This window comes from Littorina saxatilis, linkage group LG6 (assembly GCF_037325665.1).
Source record: "Littorina saxatilis isolate snail1 linkage group LG6, US_GU_Lsax_2.0, whole genome shotgun sequence".
In the NCBI taxonomy this organism is placed as follows: Eukaryota; Metazoa; Mollusca; class Gastropoda; order Littorinimorpha; family Littorinidae; genus Littorina; species Littorina saxatilis.
Window position 1 is genome coordinate 19914669 of NC_090250.1, and position 23325 is coordinate 19937993.

At 40.9% G+C, this 23325-nt stretch overlaps 1 protein-coding gene across 8 annotated transcripts in view; it reads right to left on the reverse strand.

The window, feature by feature from the left end:
* Positions 1–2238: 2238 nt before the first annotated feature.
* LOC138968696 (probable phosphorylase b kinase regulatory subunit alpha) overlaps positions 2239–23325 on the reverse strand; it is a 78354-nt gene continuing 57267 nt past the window's right edge. For 5 of the 8 annotated variants that reach the window (XM_070341301.1, XM_070341306.1, XM_070341305.1 and 2 more), the window contains 6 exons: positions 21457–21489; positions 18685–18785; positions 14228–14398; positions 13660–13713; positions 12243–12449; positions 2239–9215 (listed from right to left, as the gene is read on the reverse strand). In XM_070341301.1, the coding sequence (XP_070197402.1) occupies positions 9042–9215; positions 12243–12449; positions 13660–13713; positions 14228–14398; positions 18685–18785; positions 21457–21489 (740 nt within the window). In that variant the 3' untranslated portion in view covers positions 2239–9041. Of the gene's footprint in view, positions 9216–12242; positions 12450–13659; positions 13714–14227; positions 14399–16118; positions 16181–18684; positions 18786–21456; positions 21490–23325 lie in introns of all 8 variants that reach the window. The other 3 variants (XM_070341307.1, XM_070341302.1, XM_070341303.1) reach the window with 2 other exon arrangements.

Here is a 23325-nt window from a genome sequence, read left to right on the forward strand (position 1 = left end):
AAATTAAAATTAGCATGCATTTAGAAAAATGAAAGCTTCAATTTATCCTTAAATCTAATACAGTTTCAACAATGGCTGTTCTCAGCGCATTTTGTTTAAACACACACACAAATTCTTGGCTGTCACAAATCACTTCGCAGCTCTCAATTAAAATTCTATTGTGGATTTCGTCTGGACCGACTGCTTTTGTTTTGTCTAGTTTGTTAATCGTATTTATAACTTCTTCGACTGAAAGTGTGAGAGTGTTTATTCTGCAAGGAAGCCTTGGTACTTCAGGAATGTCTGACATATCGTCTTCGACAATGGACTGTTGGATAAAGAAGTCGTTGAACAAGTTTGCTTTTTCTAGGTTAGTATAGTAGGTTGTTCCGTTTGACGTCAAAGGAGGAATTTCATTGGGGTCTGATCCTTTCTTTGATAAGAATGATTTAACTAGTTTCCACCAATTTTTAGTACCAAAGTTATCTCCACTGGTTGGTTGTGTGTGTGTGTACATGTTTGTGTGCTTGTGTGTTAGTGTTTGAGAGAGACAGAACAGGGTTTGAGTGCGCGTGTATGTGTGTCAGGCATGGGAATTGTCCGCCGAAAGGCAAATTTCCGCCGAATTTTTGTTTTGTTCCGCCGAAAAAGCAAAAGTGTCCGCCGAAAAAATAAATGGGGGAGGCAAAAATGGTTCTAAAAACTGAATTTAATGGCAAACTTGGAGCTTAGATGACACCAAATTGCACCATTTGGGTTCTTTGGAGAAAAAAAATTCCGGGGGGGCATGCTCACAGCAGCCATTTTCAACCTTTTTTATTTTTTTCAATTCCCATGCCTGGTGTCAGAGAGAGAGTGAGATTGTGTGTGTGTGAGTGAGAGTGACAGAGAGAGTGTCTATGTTTGTGAGTGTGATTGTGTGTGCTTGTGTGTGTTTGAAAGGATTGGTGTGTCTAAGTGAGTGTTTTGCATTGCTGTGTGTGTTTGTGGTGGGGGGGGGGGGGGAGGTGTGCGCGTGGTCTCTCTCACTTTGTCAGTTTCTTCCTCTTTGTATATTTGGGTTTAAAGCTCTCTTTCTCTCTCCCCCTCTCCCGCATGCGCTCTCAAATCTATCTGAGCATCTGTTCTCTGTTTGTGTGTGTGTGTGTGTGTGACATTATCATGTGTGTGTGTGAGAGGGAGGGATGGCCGATTTGTGCTTCACTGGGGATATGCAGTGCTTTGGGTGGTTGACGACTATGCCAAAGGCATTGCACTTTTATTTAATCATTCTTGTCAGTGTTATACGTAAGCCTATGATACATGTTTTATTTCAGTGTAAGGACAGGTTGTAAGACAAGGCACTGTGCCGTTTTATTAATGTAAAATGAAGTTGAGTCAGTATCTAACCCTCAGCACGAACACACACTTTCTTTTTATCTCTCCTTGAACACTCATGCACACATACCCCCACTCCACCCTCACACACACCCCCACTCCACCTTCACACACTCCACCATCACACACACCCCCACTCCACACACACCCCCACTCCACACACCCCCACTCCACACACACCCCCACTCCACACACACCCCCACTCCACCCTCACCCCCACTCCACCCTCACACACACTCCACCCTCACACACCCCCACTCCACCTTCACACACACCCCCACTCCACCATCACACACACCCCCACTCCACCTTCACACACACACCCCCACTCCACCATCACACACACCCCCACTCCACCTTCACACACTCCACCATCACACACACCCCCACTCCACACACACCCCCACTCCACCCTCACACACTTCACACACACCCCCACTCCACCTTCACACACACCCCCACTCCACCTTCACACACACCCCCCTCACACACACCCACTCCACACACACCCCCACTCCACTCCACCCTCACACACACCCCCACTCCACACACACCCCCACTCCACACACACCCCCACTCCACCCTCACACACCCCCACTCCACCCTCACACACACCCCCACTCCACACACACCCCCACTCCACCTTCACACACACCCACACTCCACCCTCACCCCCACTCCACCCTCACACACACCCCCACTCCACCTTCACACACACACCCCCACTGCACCCTCACACACACCCCCACACACCCCCACTCCACCCTCAAACACACTCCCACTCCACCTTCACACACATACCCACTCCACCCTCACACACCCCCACTCCACCTTCACACACTCCCCCACTCTCTCATTTACACATAAACCCTCTCAGACACATCAAATCTGAATTTGTTTAATGTCACGCAAGAATCCATGGGTGAACGTTTTCCCCACCATCGTTTTTGAAAAAAAATGACATCAAAAAGGTATCGAACAGATGGGTCACACTCCACGCACACACAATATTTGCTGATAACTGTACACAAAAAACATTTCCACTTTTAATATAAAAACTTTGTAGATTTCATAAAAAAAAATGCCCATCTTCACAGCAACTTCTCACCAAAAAGAAAGAAAAAATGCAGTACACAAATGATAGATATTCACTGTACACAGAGAAATGTAATGTCTTGTGTTATTCTTTGTTTTTGAGCACACTCAAACTAAATCAAAAAGGGCAGGTAATGTCACATTTACATGAACAACATAAACAAAGAACATAAATTATACAGGCTGTCAGTGATGTGTTCTTTGTTGGGTTTTATTCATGGAGCAAGTTTACATTTTTGTGCATATGAAGTGGTAGAATCTTTGAAAAAACAAGAACAGACTATAATCACAAAATGACTGCTCTTCCCAGTTACATGTCCCACTTACGTAAGGTCCTGCCAACTGTATAGTATAAGAGCCAATGCAGCATTCTCTTGTCTTTGCAAATGGCGAAAGCAAATATTTCATGTTCAAGTGCTTATAAATTACAATAGATAACAAAGCTTGCAAAAGGAACTTTGTTCTTTGTCAAAAATCACTGGTGAACAATTGGTTTGTTTGTTTGTTTATTTGTTGCTTAACGTCCAGCCGACTACGCAGAGCCATATCAGGACGAGGAAGGGGGGGATGAAGGGGGCCACTTGTCAAGCGATTCCTGTTTACAAATGCACTAACCCATTACTTGTGTCCCAGCAGGCTTTAGTAAAACTAAATTAATACCTACTGGAAGATTACCAGTTTCCAGTATGTTAAAATAGGCTTAACCTATCTACTGCTGGACTTACATCAGAACACTAACAGATTAAACTATACATGAATCGCGAGACAAGCGGCAAGAGAAGAGATTTTTGGAAAAAATACAGGTGAATGAGCAAGAAGGCAGAAAAAAGAAAAGAATTCATGAAGAAAAAGAGAGCATGACAGGAAAGAGGAACCAAAAATCTACCTAACAGCAAACTAGAAAGCTCCTGCGGTTCCAAAAACAGGAGGGGCCTTTAATTTCATAACCGCAGTGCCCCACTGCGGGAAAAGCTTGCAAAAGGAACTTTGTTCTTTGTCAAAAATCACTGGTGAACAATTGGTGTTAAAGGGAAATATAACTCATGTGTTGATGGAAAGCAAGAAAAGGAAGTTTCATTATTATACTCATTTTAGAGAAGGTGTGTTTTGCTGAATGAAAACTTCACACCAGTGTGGGTTTACCATTTGATCTGCTGGAGTAACTGGTGGTAAAAATGATACAAATATGAAATTCATAATTCTGATTCAAAATAAAACAAGAAGTTTTCTTCCATAGCAATGATTTAAGGTTCTGTTTCTGGGCAGTTTTCTTAACATCTTTTTCCCCTTAAACCATAAAGTGAATCTACCAAAGAGCAAGCATGAAACAAGTATGTACACAGACATGCAAATGATCCCAACTGATCTGTTTGTATGATTTCACAGCCTTAGCGGTATACATCTCTGTCAATGCAAAATGCCCACACCACAAATTTATGCACTTGACCAGCATACTTATCAAGACTTTTTACTTCATAAAAAATTACACACAAACTAAACTCACTCCTGTGTCTTCTTGGTGAACCAAAACCCATTAAAAACCATACAACCCTTACATAAATTTTGCATACTCAATCTCCCGTAAAGCCGTATATGAACCTAAAATATTATACAAAACTGTCAATAGCAAACATCTACAAATGCAAATAATGAAACATGTAAATTGTAATACTATCTATTTACATACAGTGCATAAAGGATCACAGACAAGTCAATCGTTAAAAACTTTTTAAGTTCCGGCCTCAAGGTAAAGCTGACAGGATAAAATGCAGGAAGAATATATGACGCTATAAAATCAACAGTAGAAACTTTACAGGAAGGGAACTTTAAAAAGCTGACCCGAAAACTCAATGGTATAATTCATGAGACTACTGTAATTTTAATTTTGAGAGTTTAATTTTAGGACTAACACCATACATCTTCAATACTGAGATTCAACAGCCCAGAACAAGCAAATGACCGTTCCTGTAATGATTTTACCAGCAAATCAGAGCAGATGCCCAAGCACCACATAAACTGATTCAGTATTTTTCATAATGTTTAGTTTTGTGTTTTGCTTTGTAGCTTTTGTTCTGATCAACACAATTACTGACAGAGTTGAGACATGCTTTTTTTTAAAGATGAGCATACGCTGAAATCACCGGGGGTAAAAACATGAGTTAGGAACAGAAATATGCAACAAAAAGGGAAGACTTCACATGACAAGTAAAAAATAAATGTGCCAAGAATATAACAGAAATCTGCATACATACACACACAAACACACACAACATATTGGCAAGTAGAGCATACAAATCACGGGGGGTAAAAACATGAGTTAGGAACAGAAATATGCAATAAAAAGGGAAGACTTCAGATGACAAGTAAAAAATAAATGTGCCAAGAATATAACAGAAATCTGCACACACACACACACAAACACACACAACATATTGGCAAGTACAACATACGCTGAAATCACCGGGGGTAAAAACATGAGTTAGGAAAAGAAATATGCAACAAAAAGCGAATACTTCACATGACAAGTAAAAAATAAATGTGCCAAGAATATAACAGAAATCTGCACACACACACACACACACACGCACACCAGAGAATAATTAGCAAAACCAAGCTTGCTAAACACAGATGATGTACATTTACTTGAACTTCACAACATCTCGCCTTCTTGCATGTCAAACATGGTTCAAGAAGCACACATGGTAGTTCAACTGCAACTGTATTCAAGAGCTGGATTTCATCACATGAATTTGAGAAATCTGATTATAGGTAAATGAGAAAGCACTTACATAATTAATATGCACAAAATCATTCAAACACACAAAAAGATAGTTGTATTGCAACTAATAATATTCAAGAGCTGGGTAAATTTTATCAGATGAAATGGAGAATTCTGATTAGCGGCAAATGAGCAAGCACTCAAATTTATTCAGACACACAAAAAAGTTACCACTGGGCTGCGTACACAGAGCTCATACAAGAATAACTGCACACACTTTCCTGCTTTTATATTCAAAAAAACATTTTATTTTCTGCCATTGTATACATAAGGTGTTTTTGTCAATGTCATAATATTCTGAATTGCCTTTCCCATACTGTCAACCTGAATGCATGCATGTAACCTTTTCTGAATAAAAAAATTGTGAAGAAAAAAAAGAAGAAAAAAAAAGTTACCACTGCACTGACTCAACAACGTGCTATAAAGTAAGCCAGGCAAACTCCCTAACAACCACCTTCAACTCTCTCGACTTAATGTCTCAAACCTTTCATGCATGCACATACTGACACAAGGGCATAGATACATACAATAAAACATAATGAAAGCGGAAGCACAACAAAGAATAAACGGGTGTGAAGGAGAAAGATTAGAGAATTATAGACACTTGAAATGAACACCTTCAGCACTCAGCGAAAAGATAAAAGAAAAAAAAAAGGTTGCATGAACATCTCAGCAAACATATATCTTTCAATGATATGATGTTAAAACATGTACAAACAGAACAAATACCTACTGAAACACATACACTGTGCAGTTGCAAAACTGACAACGCTTGTTCTCTTGAGCTTTCTTCATGTTTCATGTGTGTTTATTTTTGTGACTTTTCATGCCTGTCACCATGCATAATATTTGTATCTGGTATTTAACCACATGTGCATTGAATGGCCAGCACTCGTATTAAAAGTCCTTAACTTTCACTTCAAATGAGCTGTGCTATGCTAATGCAATACATATAGGCACTCAAAACAGATGCAGGCACGTGAAATGCAACCATCAATATGCTGTGTTTAATTAATACCTACTTGACACTGCAACATTTCCTCACTGCATGAAAACCCATAATCATGAAAATTTTTAATAATTTTCTTATTTATTTATACTTACCAACACAATGTTATTTTGCATATAACCCCTTAACTACCGAAAGGAAAACGAAAGTGAAACTAGAGTTATACCCCAGAGTGGCCGCCCTTGCCGGATGTCGCTAGTAGCGCTTGGCGCCAAAACCAGCGTCATCCGGTCACGCGGGCGCCATCTTCACTTCACCCTTTTTCGCTGACGTGTCAACATCGTTGGATACTATTCGTCTGCGTTTTCTGGATCTATTACCGTTTGGATATAATTCGTTTGTGAACTTGGTGATCTTCTTCAATGGAATAAAAAAAAAAATAAAAAAAGAAGAGAAGAAGATCCTTTTCTTCGTGCTGTTGTGTGGTTCACGTGGTTTTGGGACTTTGCGAGCGACCGGTCGACGGTAGTGCAGGGAAGTGAATTTTTTCTATTTCTGCTCATCTTGACTAGAGTCTTTGTCTGCTTTGTCTTGCTCGATCTCCCCTCTCTCTCTCTCGCTCTCTTTCTGTAAGGTTCCCCAAGAAAGAACTAAAAGAAAAAAAGAAAAGAAAAAAAAAGGCTTTTCTTTTCAAACATGTCTGGTAACAGCGATCGCCCCGTCCCCTCCCCTAAGGCTTCTAGCCAAGGGTCAGACCAGTCTCAGCTGGTCAGGGATAAAGCGGGACTTCCTTCACACTGCACTACTTCTAAACTCATGTAATAGGACATTTGGAAAGGGAGCCTCTTCAAATTTGTGATCAGTATAACATCAGTACATCTATCTTTTTTGGTTCTAATTCAAAAAGAACAGAACGGAACTGCAAATTCATGGAATGGAGCTATGTTTACCCGTCTGAGGATAAAAACAAGTCGCGTAAGGCGAAATTACTACATTTAGTCAAGCTGTGGAACTCACAGAATGAAACTGAACGTAGTCCGCCGCGAGTGCAAAACGCAGTGAAAGTGACGAGCCTGTTTGGCGCGGCAGCGGTTGCGCTGTGCTTCATAGCACGCTTTACTGTACCTCTCTTCGTTTTAACTTTCTGAGCGTGTTTTTAATCCAAACATATCATATCTATATGTTTTTGGAATCAGGAACCGACAAGGAATAAGATGAAATAGTTTTTAAATCGATTTCGGAAATTTAATTTTGATCATAATTTTTATATTTTTAATTTTCAGAGATTGTTTTTAATCCAAATATAACATATGTATATGTTTTTGGAATCAGAAAATGACGAAGAATAAGATAATTGTTTTTAGATCGTTTAATAAAAAAATAATTTTAATTACAAGTTTCCGATTTTTAATGACCAAACTCACTCATTAGTTTTTAAGCCACCAAGCTGAAATGCAATACCAAACCCCGGCCTTCGTCGAAGATTGCTTTGCCAAAATTTCAATCAATGTAATTGAAAAATGAGGGTGTGACAGTGCCGCCTCAACTTTTACAAAAAGCCGGATATGACGTCATCAAAGGTATTTATCGAAAAAAGGAAAACAAACGTCCGGGGATATCATACCCAGGAACTCTCATGTCAAATTTCATAAAGATCGGCCCAGTAGTTTAGTCTGAATCGCTCTACACACACACACACACACACACACACACACGCACACACACACACACACACACATACACCACACCCTCGTCTCGATTCCCCCCCTACGTTAAAACATTTAGTCAAAACTTGACTAAATGTAATGAGGGTTGGCGGAGGAGATAACAGAAAAAACTAGACACTGAACAACATGAATATATATTTTTCCATAACACTGCTGTGCATTAGCATAACATCTTCAGACATTTGCACACAACCATACTCCTCTCAGCTGACGACTTTCTCAACCTGGTAATTTCTTATTGGTGACAATATATCCAATAATTATGCGCGTTTCATTTCTGGCAACACCACGCTTATACTCAGTAATGACTGGTTAAGATAAACCTGAACAATGTTGGTAGCGGTGACTTGAAAAATACACTTCGGTCATTCAGGGATAGTCACAATTATTAAAGACATGGAACTGTAACCCATGCACTTGCATTTCTGATCTACTGAAGCAGCCCGACTTGTACAGGCCAGTTTAGCCAAGAAACCAAGCATGATGACTCAGCTGACAACAAAATGCTGCTGTCCATATCGGCCAGGGAACCAGGGCTGACCAGATGAAGACATGACTCAGTGGATCTGTCCATGATTCACTCCAGATTGCTACTGAAGCATCTAAGTATTTGCAAGTCTATTTCAGCAGGTAAGCTGGGTGAGACTGACCATGTACGGAAACGATCCATGCAGCACTACAACTGACCGTGAACTGTAGATCACCACTCCTTACTTCAGCAGATCAGCTCTGCCAGCAAGCCAGATTCTTGACATGCAAACACACTCCGTAATCTAAACTGTCACTACAATACGAATCAGTGAATTGAAACTTGTATATCCACTGCATCAGCTATGCAAGCTGTTGATAAACCATCACAGGGCCAGGTGATTTAGCTGAGCGTATTATCCAATAAACCACAGCTGTCTGCATCCACTCTACCAAACAAGCAAGCAGTCCATGAACAACCACGGGGACAAGTGATTTAGACGACAGTATTATCCAGCTGATTGTAATCCACTGCGCCAGCTAAGGAAGCAACAAGGTCATGAACGATCACAGCGCCATGTGACTTAGCCGCCAGTGTTATCCAGCTGTCTGCAGTATCTGTCCCTGGTAAATCAGCAGGTGAGGAGCAAGCACGGGGCTGAGCGGATTAGCTGATGGTGCACTCCAGGTCTCCATTCTGTACGGGCAGGTTGAACAGCCGGGCCAGGGCGCGGCACATGTAGGTCATGGTGCCGTGCGGCCCGCTGGGGGCACTGTCGTACAGGTGAAAGCAGATGCCCCGCGCCCCCATGCAATTGTTCAGTATGTCGGGTGGAATTTTCTGTTGAAGAGTGATGCAAAAACAAAAGGTTAATCATGTACGTTATGTTTAAGAGCAAAGCGGAAAAAATGTAATCTTGTCCTTTGTGTATTCATGTTGCTGTTTTCTGGTGAGCACATTTTTATCCCAGCGAAGCTGGAGGTATCCCACGAACGCTATACTGTAATCGACTTGAGAAATGTTCATACCGATAATACATAATAAAGGATTCTTTGTGCCCGGCTACGGGCTACAGTTGAAGATGGAAGTTCACCAAAAATTGGGACCATACTAACAAAAATACGGTGGGTGCAACAGGCGCCCCCATTTTTTGAAAAAACGCCACCCAAGGCCGCTTTGGACGGGTAGAAATTCCGTAGTTTCCAAGTCTATGGATAAAGCTCGCGTAAGAAGATTACGTCACGGTCGAAAGTCTTTGACGTCAATTAATGCATCATGACGTCATGCCTCCCTGTAGATTTTTTCTCTCGCGCGGTGTGTGTGTGTTCATTTTGTGCACATGTGTTAGTGTTACTGTTTGTGTGTGTGTGTGTGTGTGTGTGTGTGTGTGTGTGTGTGTGTGTGTGTGTGTGTGTGTGCGCACGTGCATGAGTCTGTACTTGTGTGTGTGTGTGTGTGTAAGAAAGAGAGAGAGGGAGGGAGAGAGAGTGTGTGTGTGTGTGAGTGTGTGTGTGCATGAGTTTGTGTGTATGTTTGTGTGTGTATGAGTGTGTATATGTGTTTGTTTGTAAAGGTGTGTGTGTCCGTCTGTCTATGTGCGTATTTGTTTGTTTGCTTAACGCCCAGCCGACCACGAAGGGCCATATCAGGGCGGTGCTGCTTTGACATATAACGTGCGCCACACACAAGACAGAAGTCGCAGCACAGGCTTCATGTCTCACCCAGTCACATTATTCTGACACCAGACCAACCAGTCCTAGCACTAACCCCATAATGCCAGACGCCAGGCGGAGCAGCCACTAGATTGCCAATTTTAAAGTATTAGGTATGACCCGGCCGAGAAATTTTTTTTCACATGTCAGTTGCGGGCTTTCAATCCCGAAGTCTGGTTCCGAGTAACTACGAACGTAATCGGAAGTTCCGATGTTTACCAAGTCAAAGAGCCGAGTCGAACACTATCCTTGCATCATCCAGAGATACTAATACGGATATTTTGGATGTTTTGAAGGAAACAACTTCTTTTTCTTGTCGTAAAACTAAAATACACCCTCTAATTAAAAAGCATGCACGCGTATGGGAGCCACAAACCGCATGCATACTGGCACACGCTGATGCTGGTGATTCTGACTGTACACTGTTACAACTTAGATCTAACTGAACAGGATCACGTTACTCGTTAGATCATCAGTGCTATTATTTTTGTAGAAACTAAAAAGGCACTCGGAGTCCAGTAACAACAAATTGAAGTATCTGTGAATGTGTTTCTGGCAATTAAATGGGAACTCTGGTGTACAAGAGGTCTTCTGCTGCAGTGCATGGTGTCTAGATCTGGGTTTTGAAGGCTTCCACCGAGGCTGATGATACTGCCTGTGGTGGGAGGGCGTTCCATTCGCCAATGGTGCGAGGGAAGAAAGACTGCTGTCTGTATGATGTTCTGCAGGCTGGGAGTTTATGAGCCTCAGCATGGATTGAGCGAGTGCTGAGTGCAATTCTTTTCGCTCTATCCTATTAATTCACACATTGACCCTGCAGCAGTGACGATCATTTCTAGATTGCAATCGGCAAAGTTCGTAGCTCGGATTGCACTCATTCCAGCGCTACCGTGTACTGGGTCAGCGAGACACGAACGACAACTCAAATCGATAAGCATCCGAACACATCGGAACTTCCGTTTACGTCCGTAGCTACTCGGAAATAGCCTTCGCGATTGAAAACCCGTAACTGACGTGTGAAAAAAAATTTCGCGACCCGGCCGGGGTTTGAACCCACGACCTCCCGATCACGGGGCGGACGCCTTACCACAAGGCCAACCGTGCCGGTCTATGTGCGTATGAGTATGAGATTTGTGTGAGTCAATGTGTGTGTGTGTGTGGGTGTGTGTGTGTGTGTGTGTGTGCGTGCGTGCATATGTACATGTGTGTGTGTGTGTGTGTGTGTGTGTGTGGGTGGGTGTGTGTCTGTTTGTATAAGAGAGAAAGAGAGAGAGAAAGAGAGAGAGAAAGAGAGTGGGTGTGTGTGTGCATGTGCATGTGCGTAAGTGTATATGTTTGTAAAGGTGTGTATGTCCGTCTGTCTATATGTGCGTATGGGTGTGTGTTTTGTGTGTATAAAGTGTGCCAGTGAGAGAGTGAGTGAGTGTGTATGTGTGTACGTGTGTAACTTGGGGTGTGTGTGTGTGTGCGTGTGTGTGTGTTCGTGTGTGTGTGTGTTTGAGAGAGAGAGAGAGTAAGAGAGAGGTTTGTCTTTCACTGGGGTATGCAGTGCCTTGGCGTTGCACTTCTACTTAATTGTTATCTTGTTCTATTTCCCCTCGCCTGCAGTTCCTTATTCCATTCTTTTCCTTTTATGTTTAAGAGCAAAGCAAAAACAAAAGGTTAATCTTGTTCTTCATGTTTCAGAGCTAAGCAACCACAGAAAATGACCTTGTTCTTTCTATTCAAGAGTGAAGCAAAAGAAAAAGATTATAATCTTCTTTCGTGATCTCTGTTCCTGCAAAGCTGTACATTTAGAATGTCTTCATGTAGTTAAAATACAGTCCTTACTGTCAGAAGTGGTGATGGCAAGTGATAGGCTCAAGTAGGTGGCTAACCATGTATTGACTGTATGTTTCTCAGATATGCAAGAGTAACTTAAAACTTCAGGCACTTTGCCAGTCAGTGTCACCAGCTCTGTTTCTTTTAACAGTTTTTCACCTCATGAACCAGTGCATTGGAATAGTTTGTCTGCCTTGCCATCATTTCACTTGATTTTCCGAGGAGGATGCAGGATTCTGTGACGATGTTGTCGATGAGAATGACCTGGTCATGTTGATGCCCCCTCCACTCCCTCCCTTCCCCCAAGCCCAATAGTGTTACAATCCACACTGACCTGAGTCTCCACATAGATGCGGTTTGCCTCGGTGACGATGTGGTCGACGAGGATGATCTGGTCCATGTTGATCTTGCAGTTGTCGTTCTCCACCATGGTGGCCAGGATCATCATGGCCTCCACCATCAGCTGCCGGTACTCCGGCTCCGGGATCTGGTTCAGCACGATCTCCACCTCCAGGGCAAACTTGAACTCACCCTCTGTCATCTGCGTAGGACATCAAATAGAGTTCTAGTCTTCTTCTTCTTTCCTACATCAACAGCCTTCGTATGAGGTGTTTGACAGCACCATCGTACGAAGGGATTCTGCGGGCAACGCAGCAAAAAGAAAGAGGAAAATTTTTCTCGGACTCTCGAGGCAGACGCCAGACAGTGACACTTGGTCTCTAGACTGTCAATTAGAGTTGTAGTCTTCTTCGTCTTCCTACAGGCTAGAAGTCCTTAAGAGGGGTAACATTGTGCCTGTAAGACTGGAGATTTTTTCATCATCTCCTTCTTTTTTTGGACACCTTAAACTTGGAGACCAGCTCTTAAAATGAATTGCTTGGTCCTTTGTAAGTCCTCTGGTTCTAGTGTGTAACTTCATCAACTCTCCTTTGATCTGTTACTTGCTGTGAAAAAGGGTGTACTCTTTACTCTCATTCAAATTACTTAAATTATAAATTTATAAGAGACAAAAATCTGAAATACACACCTTCCTGTCCCTGCTACACCTAATCCCCAATCATATCTCTATTACAAAATGCTAAGGGAGATTATCCCTTCGACAGAGAGGAATGGACTTGTAGCGGAGAAATCCTGGTATCATTCCTCTTGTAGACAAGCGTAATGAGACGCCTTTCCTCTTCAGATTGCTCTCACAGCTTACTTCACTAACAACATTTCTGAACAAACACTCATGTAAGTAACAGTGATCCAGGTCTGGGGGTTCAGCCATGCATGTCAATCAATGACGGACATACAGACAGACAGACTACCAGGTCTTCTACTTCTTCTGCGTTCTTGGGCTGAAACTCCCATGTACACTCGTGTTTTCAGCCTGAGTGGGCTTTTAGGTGGATGACCGTTTTCACCCCGCCATTTAGGCAGCCATACGCAGCTTTCGGGGGATGCATGCTTGGTATTTTGTGTTTCTATAACCCACCAAACTCTGACATGGATTACAAGATCTTTTTCGTACGCGCTTGGCCTTGTACTTGCGTGTACGCACGAAGGGGGATAAGGCGCTAGCAGGTCTGCACATACGTTGATCTGGATCGGAAAATTCTCCCCGTTTAAACCCACCAGGTGCAGCCGGGATTGGAACCCAAGACCTTTTGCGTGGAAGGCCAGCGTCTTATCCTCTCAACCACTGCGCCCGTCTTCTGCCAGGTCAAATGTGAGGAGGGGAGATGCATGCAGTTACCAACACAACTCACCTCTTCTGTCAAGCTCCTGTAGAGGGTTGTTTCATCAATTTTCAACCCTTGGCACTGAAAGACAAAGACAGCAGAGATGCAAAACACTCAAAAACAACTACAACATGTATACTATTTGTCATAAAAAAACACCTAAGCAAATAGGTTTCAGTGTCGATCTTTGTGGTGAGGCCGTTTATGTTCAAACCAATTATAGTGCCAGAAAGGCCATTTATGTTTTGTACCATATGCAACAAACGTGTGTGTGTGTGTGTGTGTGTGTGTGTGTGTGTGTGTGTGTGTGTGTGTGTGTGTGTGCGTGTGTGCGTGTGAATGTGTTTGCATGTGTGTGTGTGTGTGTCTGTGTGTGTGTGTATTTGTGTGTGTGTGTATTTGTATGTGTGTGTGTGTGTGTTTGAGTGTGTGTGTGTGTGTGTGTGTGTGTGTGTGTGTGTGTGTGTGTGTGTGTGTATGTATGTGTCAGTGTCTGCACACCTCTGTGCATGTTTGTTTGCTTTTGTGCGTATGTGTACATGCATACTTAAGCTTGTGTTACACTGAAAGAAAAACAAAAAAACATGCTGCATACCCTCCTGAGCACTTTCCAGATACGAGGGTAGAAGCCGACAGGCACCCTGTTGAGGGCTCCGTCCAGGCGACGTCTCCTCAGCCACTGTCCCTGGCGGTCATCACCTTTGTCCTTCTTGCTCTCCGGCTCCGCTGGCGCCGAGATAAGGTCAAGGTCTCTCTGGCTCACAACCTGTCCCGTGTTTAAAGAGCTAGAGTTAAAACGATAAATTCAGAGACAGTGTTTGTGAGAGGAACAATGATGACAGAGTGTGTATGAATATGCCTAGCCTGTGCGCATGCATGCCTGTGTATCTTTTTGTCTCTGTGTGCAAAGACTCCTGCCTGTATGTAATTGTGACAGAAAGCTAGCATAGTTAAAGCTTCAGTAATTCATCCCAAAATATTACTAATTTTGTTACCAGTTATCAATTTTGGGTTATGATGAAACAATACTGCGGGAATCCCAAAGTGTTCTTCCTCTTCTCTATTATACAAGTCTACTAGACACCCTTGATGTGATGTTCTCAATGACACTAAAATATGGCTTTTCTGGGGACTTTACCAGTAGTATCACACACACAAAAAACGAAACAAAAACAACAACAGTTAAAACAGCTTTCTGCTTCTTCTTTAAAAATGTATGCACAAAATTAAATCATATGAAATCCATTAATCAATTAAAATCAATCTCTCATTAATTAATTTAGATAAACAAATAAAGTGTTTAAAATTTGGCTTGCTAATCACATATTAGAAACAAAAAAGACAAACACGGAACAAAGGCATCTTTAAACACTGAACTTGTTTATCTTTTTCTGTCTCACACTGACACACACACACACGACACATCCACACGCACACACAATGCACAGAAAGGCATGAAAGAGCTGAGAACAAGAGGAACCTACAACTCTCAAAAGATCAGTGCTATTTGAAAGAGTTTTTCTCCGGTTTCTCCTCTCTTATTAAAACCATTTAACTTTGAAAAAGAATAAGTTAGAGCTGAACTGGCGGTACATGTATGTGACAGTATCCCACATGTACTGACAGTATCCCATATAACAGAAAAAAAGAGTTAATGAAAGGTAGATTAAAACTATTCTTAGTAATATTTTAACTTGAAGGCTTCTTGCAAACAACAACCTGAAGCACTATCCACATTAAGATCTCACACAATTAGTGTCAAAACAATCCAGCGCCTAGCTGAGCTTAATTCTACTATGGAGGTGGATCATGAAAAGCAGAAAAGAACAAGAAGAGCAAACGCTCGATCGAGTCACTTTCGCAGTTCTGAATATTATATGAGGCATCAGATGGACAGGAAGAAATTGCTATTCACAACACAATGAGTCACGTTCACATAAAATTTGAGCCCGGTCACTTTTATAGTTTCCGAGAAAAGCCCAACGTTAAGTTGTGTGTTGCCGAACAGAAAAGGCTAGTTATCTCCCTTGTTTTTCTGATAACGTTCGTAAAAGGCTACAGATGTAAATACTTTGATGTAAAGAATAATCCTACAAAGTTTCAATCACATCCGATGAACTTTGTCAAAGATATAAAATGTCTAATTTTTCCTTTGACGCTGACCTGTGACCTTGAAAAAGGTCAAAGGTCAACGAAACCATCGTTAAAGTGTAGAGGTCATTGGAGGTCACGACTAAACAAAATATGAGCCCGATCGCTTTGATAGTTTCCGAGAAAAGTCCAACGTTAAGGTGGTGTCTACGGACGGCCGGCCGGACGGCCGGCCGGACAGACTAACACTGACCGATTACATAGAGTCACTTTTTCTCAAGTGACTCAAAAAGTGCTGCTGTGAGCGTTGTCTTTTCATTCAAACAAATGTTTGTTTCAAGTCCACAAGAACAAGCAGCCAACTGTTATTCACTCACAACAAGAAGCTCACTTACCATCGACTTGCGAGTCTGTAATTCCATAATCTCTTCACCGATATTCAACGAAGATGGGTGCTCTAGATGTCCGAGAATACAACACAAACAGTGACATTACACTAACAGCTCTTTCATTAAGCATTTGGCTTCAGCAACAAAAGGTACATGAAAAGCGAAATACCACGAGCACACAAGACACGCCCCAGATAGCCAGCCAAAAACCAACAGAAATGCAGCAGCCAGGAACCAAAACGGCTCCCTACAAAACAGCATTCTGTATCCAAGGAAAAATTATACTGTGCCAATCAAACTTAGAATCGGTGACATCAAAAAAGCATTTGCAGCATAAACAGCAAATCAAAGCAAAAAGTGCAAACATCAGCCACATCAAATGCAAAGCTGCTATTAGCTACAAGCCATTTGCTGTTGAAAAAAACCCCACAGGAATCGGCATAGAGAAATTTGTATACAGCGATTGTGCATTCCCCAAGCAAATGCATGTCACCATGAATTCCATGCACAAGATAGAGTTTTTATGTACAATTTATGTCCATTTTTGAAACAAAGTAACGCAGTGCCAAGATTTGTATCCGTACTTTATTTTTTAAGTACAATTTTGGTTTAAACATCAGGTAAAATCTATAACTTTTTAAAATAACATTTTATTTCTTGGCTCTTTCTTGTATGTTTTTTGTGTGTGGTTTGTTTGCTGTGTTTTTGCATGACGAAAGGATGAGGATGGGGGTCACAAATTTGTAAGCGTTATTTTGATTTTATTTTAAATTACTTCAGGTTGTGATAAAGTTATGTTATAGCAGCATACATTTAACAAACAGCCAAGAGATTTTCAAAGACCTGACACAAATGAATATTAGTATACCCCACCCTAACTTTTAAAAAATAGATGTTTCAACACCAAAAGACTGTTACCTATTGTTAGGTGAACAATCCAAAGCAACATGTGTGTTTTTGGGTTTTTTAACATGTTTTTCATAAACCTTGATTGGATTGTGAATACAGGAAATGGACTGAAAAATAATTTTCCTCGCCTTTTAACAAATGGATTGCACATAAGCAGGTATGTAGCCAAAGTAATATCTTGCTATCAACCCAAACTACTGTACACAACTAATAAGCAAAACAAAACAACTCTAATCTGCTCAATTAATTCTGGATCATTTTAAAATCTACCATGCCTGAACTGCTCCAATTTGTTTTTATATGGTTCATTAACTGATCAAGCTGGCCTTTTGAACTGAAAGTATCACAACATATTCAAAGAACAACTAATATTTGTGCCTCAATCGCAACAGAAACCGGGTTCCCATTACCCATCCTCGAAAACTGTACCAGCAAAGGTCTTGCTTGTGTACAGAACACACCTTCACCCCTGGTTGTGTTTTGAAGGGGAGAAAAACATTTCATCCGTCTCATATATGATTCCAAAGAAAAGACATAGCCCGGAATAAGCTCACTGAAACCTAAGTCTGGGCGGAAACTCAAAAAAACTTCTGTCTGAAAACGAGCGGCCTGGGTAACTGAAAAGACACCAATCCGCTCACACCACGTTGTGCATATAAAGCCTTCTTATGCTTCAACAATGTGTTGTTCAAATCCAGATCAAAGCAGGCGCAGACTCGATATTGAATACCTCATGAGAAAGAGATGTAAGAAAATGACCAGCAGCATCCCAAAGGTTGATAAGAAAGGGCAGTAATCCACTTCTCTATCCCTGCACTAAGAGGAAACTGAAAGAGGAGGAGACAGCACACCAACACTACTGGCCAGAAGACACGTCTGAGCATCATTCAGCGCTTTAATAGGGACCCGCTCCCCATTTGCAGAAAAATGCAGACTTCATGGCAGCCACCTACCTGAGGATATGACAGCCATGAATATCGAAAGCAGAAGAAGAAGAAGCTTGCTCATTTCAATGGTTCTTATTCTCTCAGGTGCCAGGGGATTGGTTCCGCATAATTCTCACTTATTGTTGTCCGGATTAAGAGCGCTTGTTCTCCTTTATTTCTTAGATCTACCTATAACAGGAAAAGGCAGCTGACCTAATAGGAACAAGCTGACCAGACATTTAGTCAATAGAGGAGGATGCCTTAATTTCTTTAACATGGCATTTTTTTCCCCAAAAGAAGAGTGTCTTAATTTCTTTCACATGTACACACGTGGAGTGGTGTTCACAAGAAAATGCTCAACGGAGTGGAACACAAATGCTGCATTTGACTGGTTGAAATCTCTAACTCAATTTTAACCAATCCAATCCAGCGTATGGGTCCCACCTAGTTGAACACTTTCTCGTGCAGACCACCCCAGGCACACAAACACACACACTCATACATATGCATTTACACACAACAGACAAACCAAAGGGGGGCGCAGCTAACAGATAACTGAATACAGACTTCACAAGACAACACAGCCATATCAAGAACAAAACAAAGCCAACGAAATACTAAAACAACTACTGACAGACATAAACCAAAAAACAACGACAAATGCTTTAGACTAATAACACCATGGCTTTTCAGAATGGCGTTTTGAAAAGTGCATGGCCCAAGTGTAGTTTTCTAACCTTCTCTCGCGTACTTAGTCGGGCAAAATCCTTTACTTCGTTTTTGTTGTGTCTGGACACAATGGACAGCTTCTTCTCCCTACTTTCCCCCTTCAGCGTTTCTGACACAAGGAGGAAACCATGTGTCATCAAAGTAAACATCATTCACTCAACTTTCACTGTCTCTGTTTAATAAATCAATAATGCAAGCCCATTATAATGGCTTACAAAAAGAGGGAAAAAAGAAAACGCTGAAATTGTCATTCGCTGAAAAAAAGAACTTTTATATCTGATCATGTTATTTTTTGTTAGTCAGATTCACATGCAATACATACCAGAAAGCTAGAATATGTATTCATTTGTTAGTTTTGTGATTTTCTCTTTACTTGCACTAGTAAATTTGGACAAAATTAGTCAAACACACACATAACTAAGGAGTTAAATGAAAACTATGTACAGTTGAGTCTTCTTCTTCTGCGTTCGACGGTTGTGATACAGTTGAGTCAAAAGAACAATGACAAAATCAACAAGGCTACAACCAACAAAATCACCAAACAAACAGAAAAGATCTGTGCAAATGGCTGACTTTTCCTGACTTTAACATGGAATGTATGTATGTATGTATGTATGTATGTATGTATACGTGTATGTATGTATGTATATATGTAGGTATGTATGTAGGTATGTATGTAGGTATGTATGCATGTGTGTTGGTGTGTCGGTGTGTCAAGTGTGCAAGTAAAAAGGGTATTGTAGTTGTACATATATATTACTTTAGATATTTTTTTGTTATCATGGGTTTTATGAATGTTCTTCTCTTATTCTTTTATAATTATTAATTAATGACCTATATGTGCTGATGACCAATTTAATTTCCTTTGTTGGATCAATAAAATGTTATGAGTTATGAGTTATGAGTTACAATACGGTTATGTTAGAAGGAATTAAAAAACAAGAAGAGCAAACGCTCGATCGAGTCACTTTCGCAGTTCTGAATATTATATGAGGCATCAGATGGACAGGAAGAAATTGCTATTCACAACACAATACAGATGTAAATAATTTGATGTAAAGAATAATCCTATAAAGTTTGAATCAAATCCGATGAATAGTTTCAGAGATATGATATTTCAATTTTTTTCCTTCTCGACATACCTGTGACCTTGAAAAAGGTCAAAGGTCACCAAAGCAGACGTCAAAGTGTAGAGGTCACTGGGAGTCACGTTCACATAAAATTTGAGCCCGGTCACTTTTATAGTTTCCGAGAAAAGCCCAACGTTAAGTTGTGTGTTGCCGAACAGAAAAGGCTAGTTATCTCCCTTGTTTTTCTGATAACGTTCGTAAAAGGCTACAGATGTAAATACTTTGATGTAAAGAATAATCCTACAAAGTTTCAATCACATCCGATGAACTTTGTCAAAGATATAAAATGTCTAATTTTTCCTTTGACGCTGACCTGTGACCTTGAAAAAGGTCAAAGGTCAACGAAACCATCGTTAAAGTGTAGAGGTCATTGGAGGTCACGACTAAACAAAATATGAGCCGGATCGCTTTGATAGTTTCCGAGAAAAGTCCAACGTTAAGGTGGTGTCTACGGACGGCCGGCCGGACGGCCGGCCGGCCGGACAGACTAACACTGACCGATTACATAGAGTCACTTTTTCTCAAGTGACTCAAAAAACCATAAAATTCCACAACAAAGGAAATGTAAGCAAAAACACAAAATGCTACGCAAGACTGACTGCAATGACAAGAACAGAGAAAATGCTCAGACGATCAGCCCCCACTGCAATGTTTTGGGTCAACTGGGTGAGTCAGTTATGATGACAGTCAAGTACTGAGGTGAAAATACTGCTGCAGCTGGTGCTGTTGATACTGATGAAATGAATATTATAAAATAAAATATTAAAAAATGATTAGCCCAAATACTGAATGCACAGGTGAAACTGCAAGCTGAAAAACATGAGAGAAAAACCCCATAAACATAGATAAAAGTTAAAATAACAAATCAGGAAATCTGCCTGGAGTGTACATTGCAGCTCTGATTTTTTTCAAGTTTTACTCTCTGATTTTGTCACACTGAATGGTTTGAAAAACAGGAAAGCCATCGGGAAATCTTTCTTATATTAGGAATTCATGATGATTTCATCTCTACAAAAATAACAAAGGACAAGAAAAGCTTAATGGTTAAACGACTGACATTTTAGCATACATAATAATTATAAGAATCAAAAACAAAATATCTGCTGCTCCAGCTTCATAAAATAATGTTCAAGAGAACAATGATTTCATTCTTAGTTACTGACCGAAACTTGAACCCACTGCAATACCAACTTGGCCCCCCCCCCCTCCCCCACCCACCCCCTCCCCCTAACCCCAACCATCACTACCACTAGACTCATACTGATCCCTCCAAAATGTGAAAACGAAAGAGAGCCAACATTTTATATAAGAACCATAGTTAAGTACATGTACTTTTTCTGACCCTTGCAGTTAAGCTGGTTGTATCCATACTGGGCTGGTGTAAAAAAAAAAAAGTGTACTCAGACACTCGAGTTATTTCATTTCTGAAACGATGACGTCCTAACTTTGGTCCCAGAGAAAGGTAAACTGCAAACCGTAGAAGTAACAAAAGAATTGACAAAACTTCAAAACGAAAAATGAACTTCAAAACTGAGTACAACTGCACTGTAACGTTGAGGCTGTTACCATGAACAACCTTAGCCGTAAGTACAGAACTGACGAAACTTCAAAACTGAGGACAAGCATGCATTGTAGCGGTCAGACTGTTACCTTTAACATCCTTTGCAGGCTTTTGACCTTTTACTTCAGGAACAGACACCATCAAGCTCTTCACATTAACAACTGAGCTTAGTAAGAGCAAAATACTTGAGGTACAGATGGAAATGAAAGCTAAATATTTAAAAGTGACAGGCCAAAAGTAATGATCGTTAACAAACACAAGCCTTCATGCATAATGATGAAACATGAACACATACAAGAACACACAAGCACATATATGTAAACACACACACACACACACACACACACATGCACTCACGCACACCATGCTTTCAAAAGTAATACATTCTTGCAAAACAAACATACAAATAAACACATACTGCATAAAGAGAAGGAAACCAAGCACATAATTGTGACACAAATTCAAAACTTACAATCCAATTTTGAGGGATTATTTGTCATATAAAGGTGCAACCAAGAAGGCAGGCTGTTTTTTAATTACATGCAGTTAATAACAAGAACAAGTATCAGGATCCCAGGATTAGGTCTATCATGCACATGCAATTAACACAGTTCCTGACAGCAAGACATGCAGAATGAATGTGTGAGTAATGCATCATAATATATCTCCACATAAATAAAATACCGCAGTCAAAAATTGCTTTGAAACATAAAAAGTATAATACCAAAATACATATCAGCAAACTTGGCATTTCATTACAGAAACAGTCTTCAGATGTTTCCCTGAACACTCAAAAGAAAATAATGCTTGACGCATTTCTGATGTCTAGAAACATGCTGTAAAAACAAGCGAAAAAACAATTTAAAAAAAACACCACAAAAACTTCTCAGAAAAAAATGTGACTTGAAATGTAACCTAAAATTAATTATCCAAGCAACGGCATTTTCAAATCATACACATATTCGTACTATGCTATGAGCAAAACCACAATTAAGTCAAATGTACTATTGCAACATGTAGGACACTGAAAACTGGTTAGGAAAGTAACAGTTGCCTTCTGAGTTATATCCCTATATATTCACAATTTTCTCTCAATGCTTTTACTTACTGTACTTTTCAGACAATAAGGCGCAACTTTTTTCCTCAACCCCTATTGACCAGTATTGCCTTATGTATGGCTAAAGAAGAGTAAACATGTACCCACATCCCCATACAAAGAAACCTAACACTCCCTCTCTTGTGATAATGTATGTTTCTGCTACTAGAGTTTCCTCTCAGACAGCAAAGGAGACCCCCCATAGGTTAAACTCCGTCACTGACCCGGGGTAAGGAGGTCAGTGTCTGTAAACTGGGGCAGGCAGTGTTTCCTCTCAGACATCAAAGGAGACCGACCATCACATAGATAAAACTCGGTCATTGACCCAGGGGGAAGGTCAGTGTCTGTAAACTGGGGCAGGCAGCTGGTCTCAAGGCCAACCAGCTATTACAATGCACCTTCCTTTGATCTCACCGCACATCCAGAGCAAAAATATTTCCACTCTGTATTCTTCCTTTGATGAGCGGCCGGAAGTGCCTAATGTGATGTTTTTCTCAATTTTCCCTCAAAAGTGGGGGTTGGCCCTATATAACAAAGGCCCTATAGTCCTGAAAGTACGGTACAGTGGAACCCCCTTTTAAGACCCCCCTTATCTCAGACCTTGTTTTCTCAGACTTTCTGTTCGTAACCTCTGTAAAATTACCCCATTTTAAGACTCGATCACCCCTTTTTATGACCCGATTTTCTCACATTTTTGGAGGTCTTAAAAGGGGGGGTTCCACTGCAGTATACTTGCTTCTAGGCTACCGCTGTGCAACAACTTTGCCTCAAAGGTCACACTTTTGTTACATAACTCTGAAAAACAACAAATTGAGACCAGTACCCCCCCCCCCCCCAACAACAAAAAAAAGAAGAAAAAAAA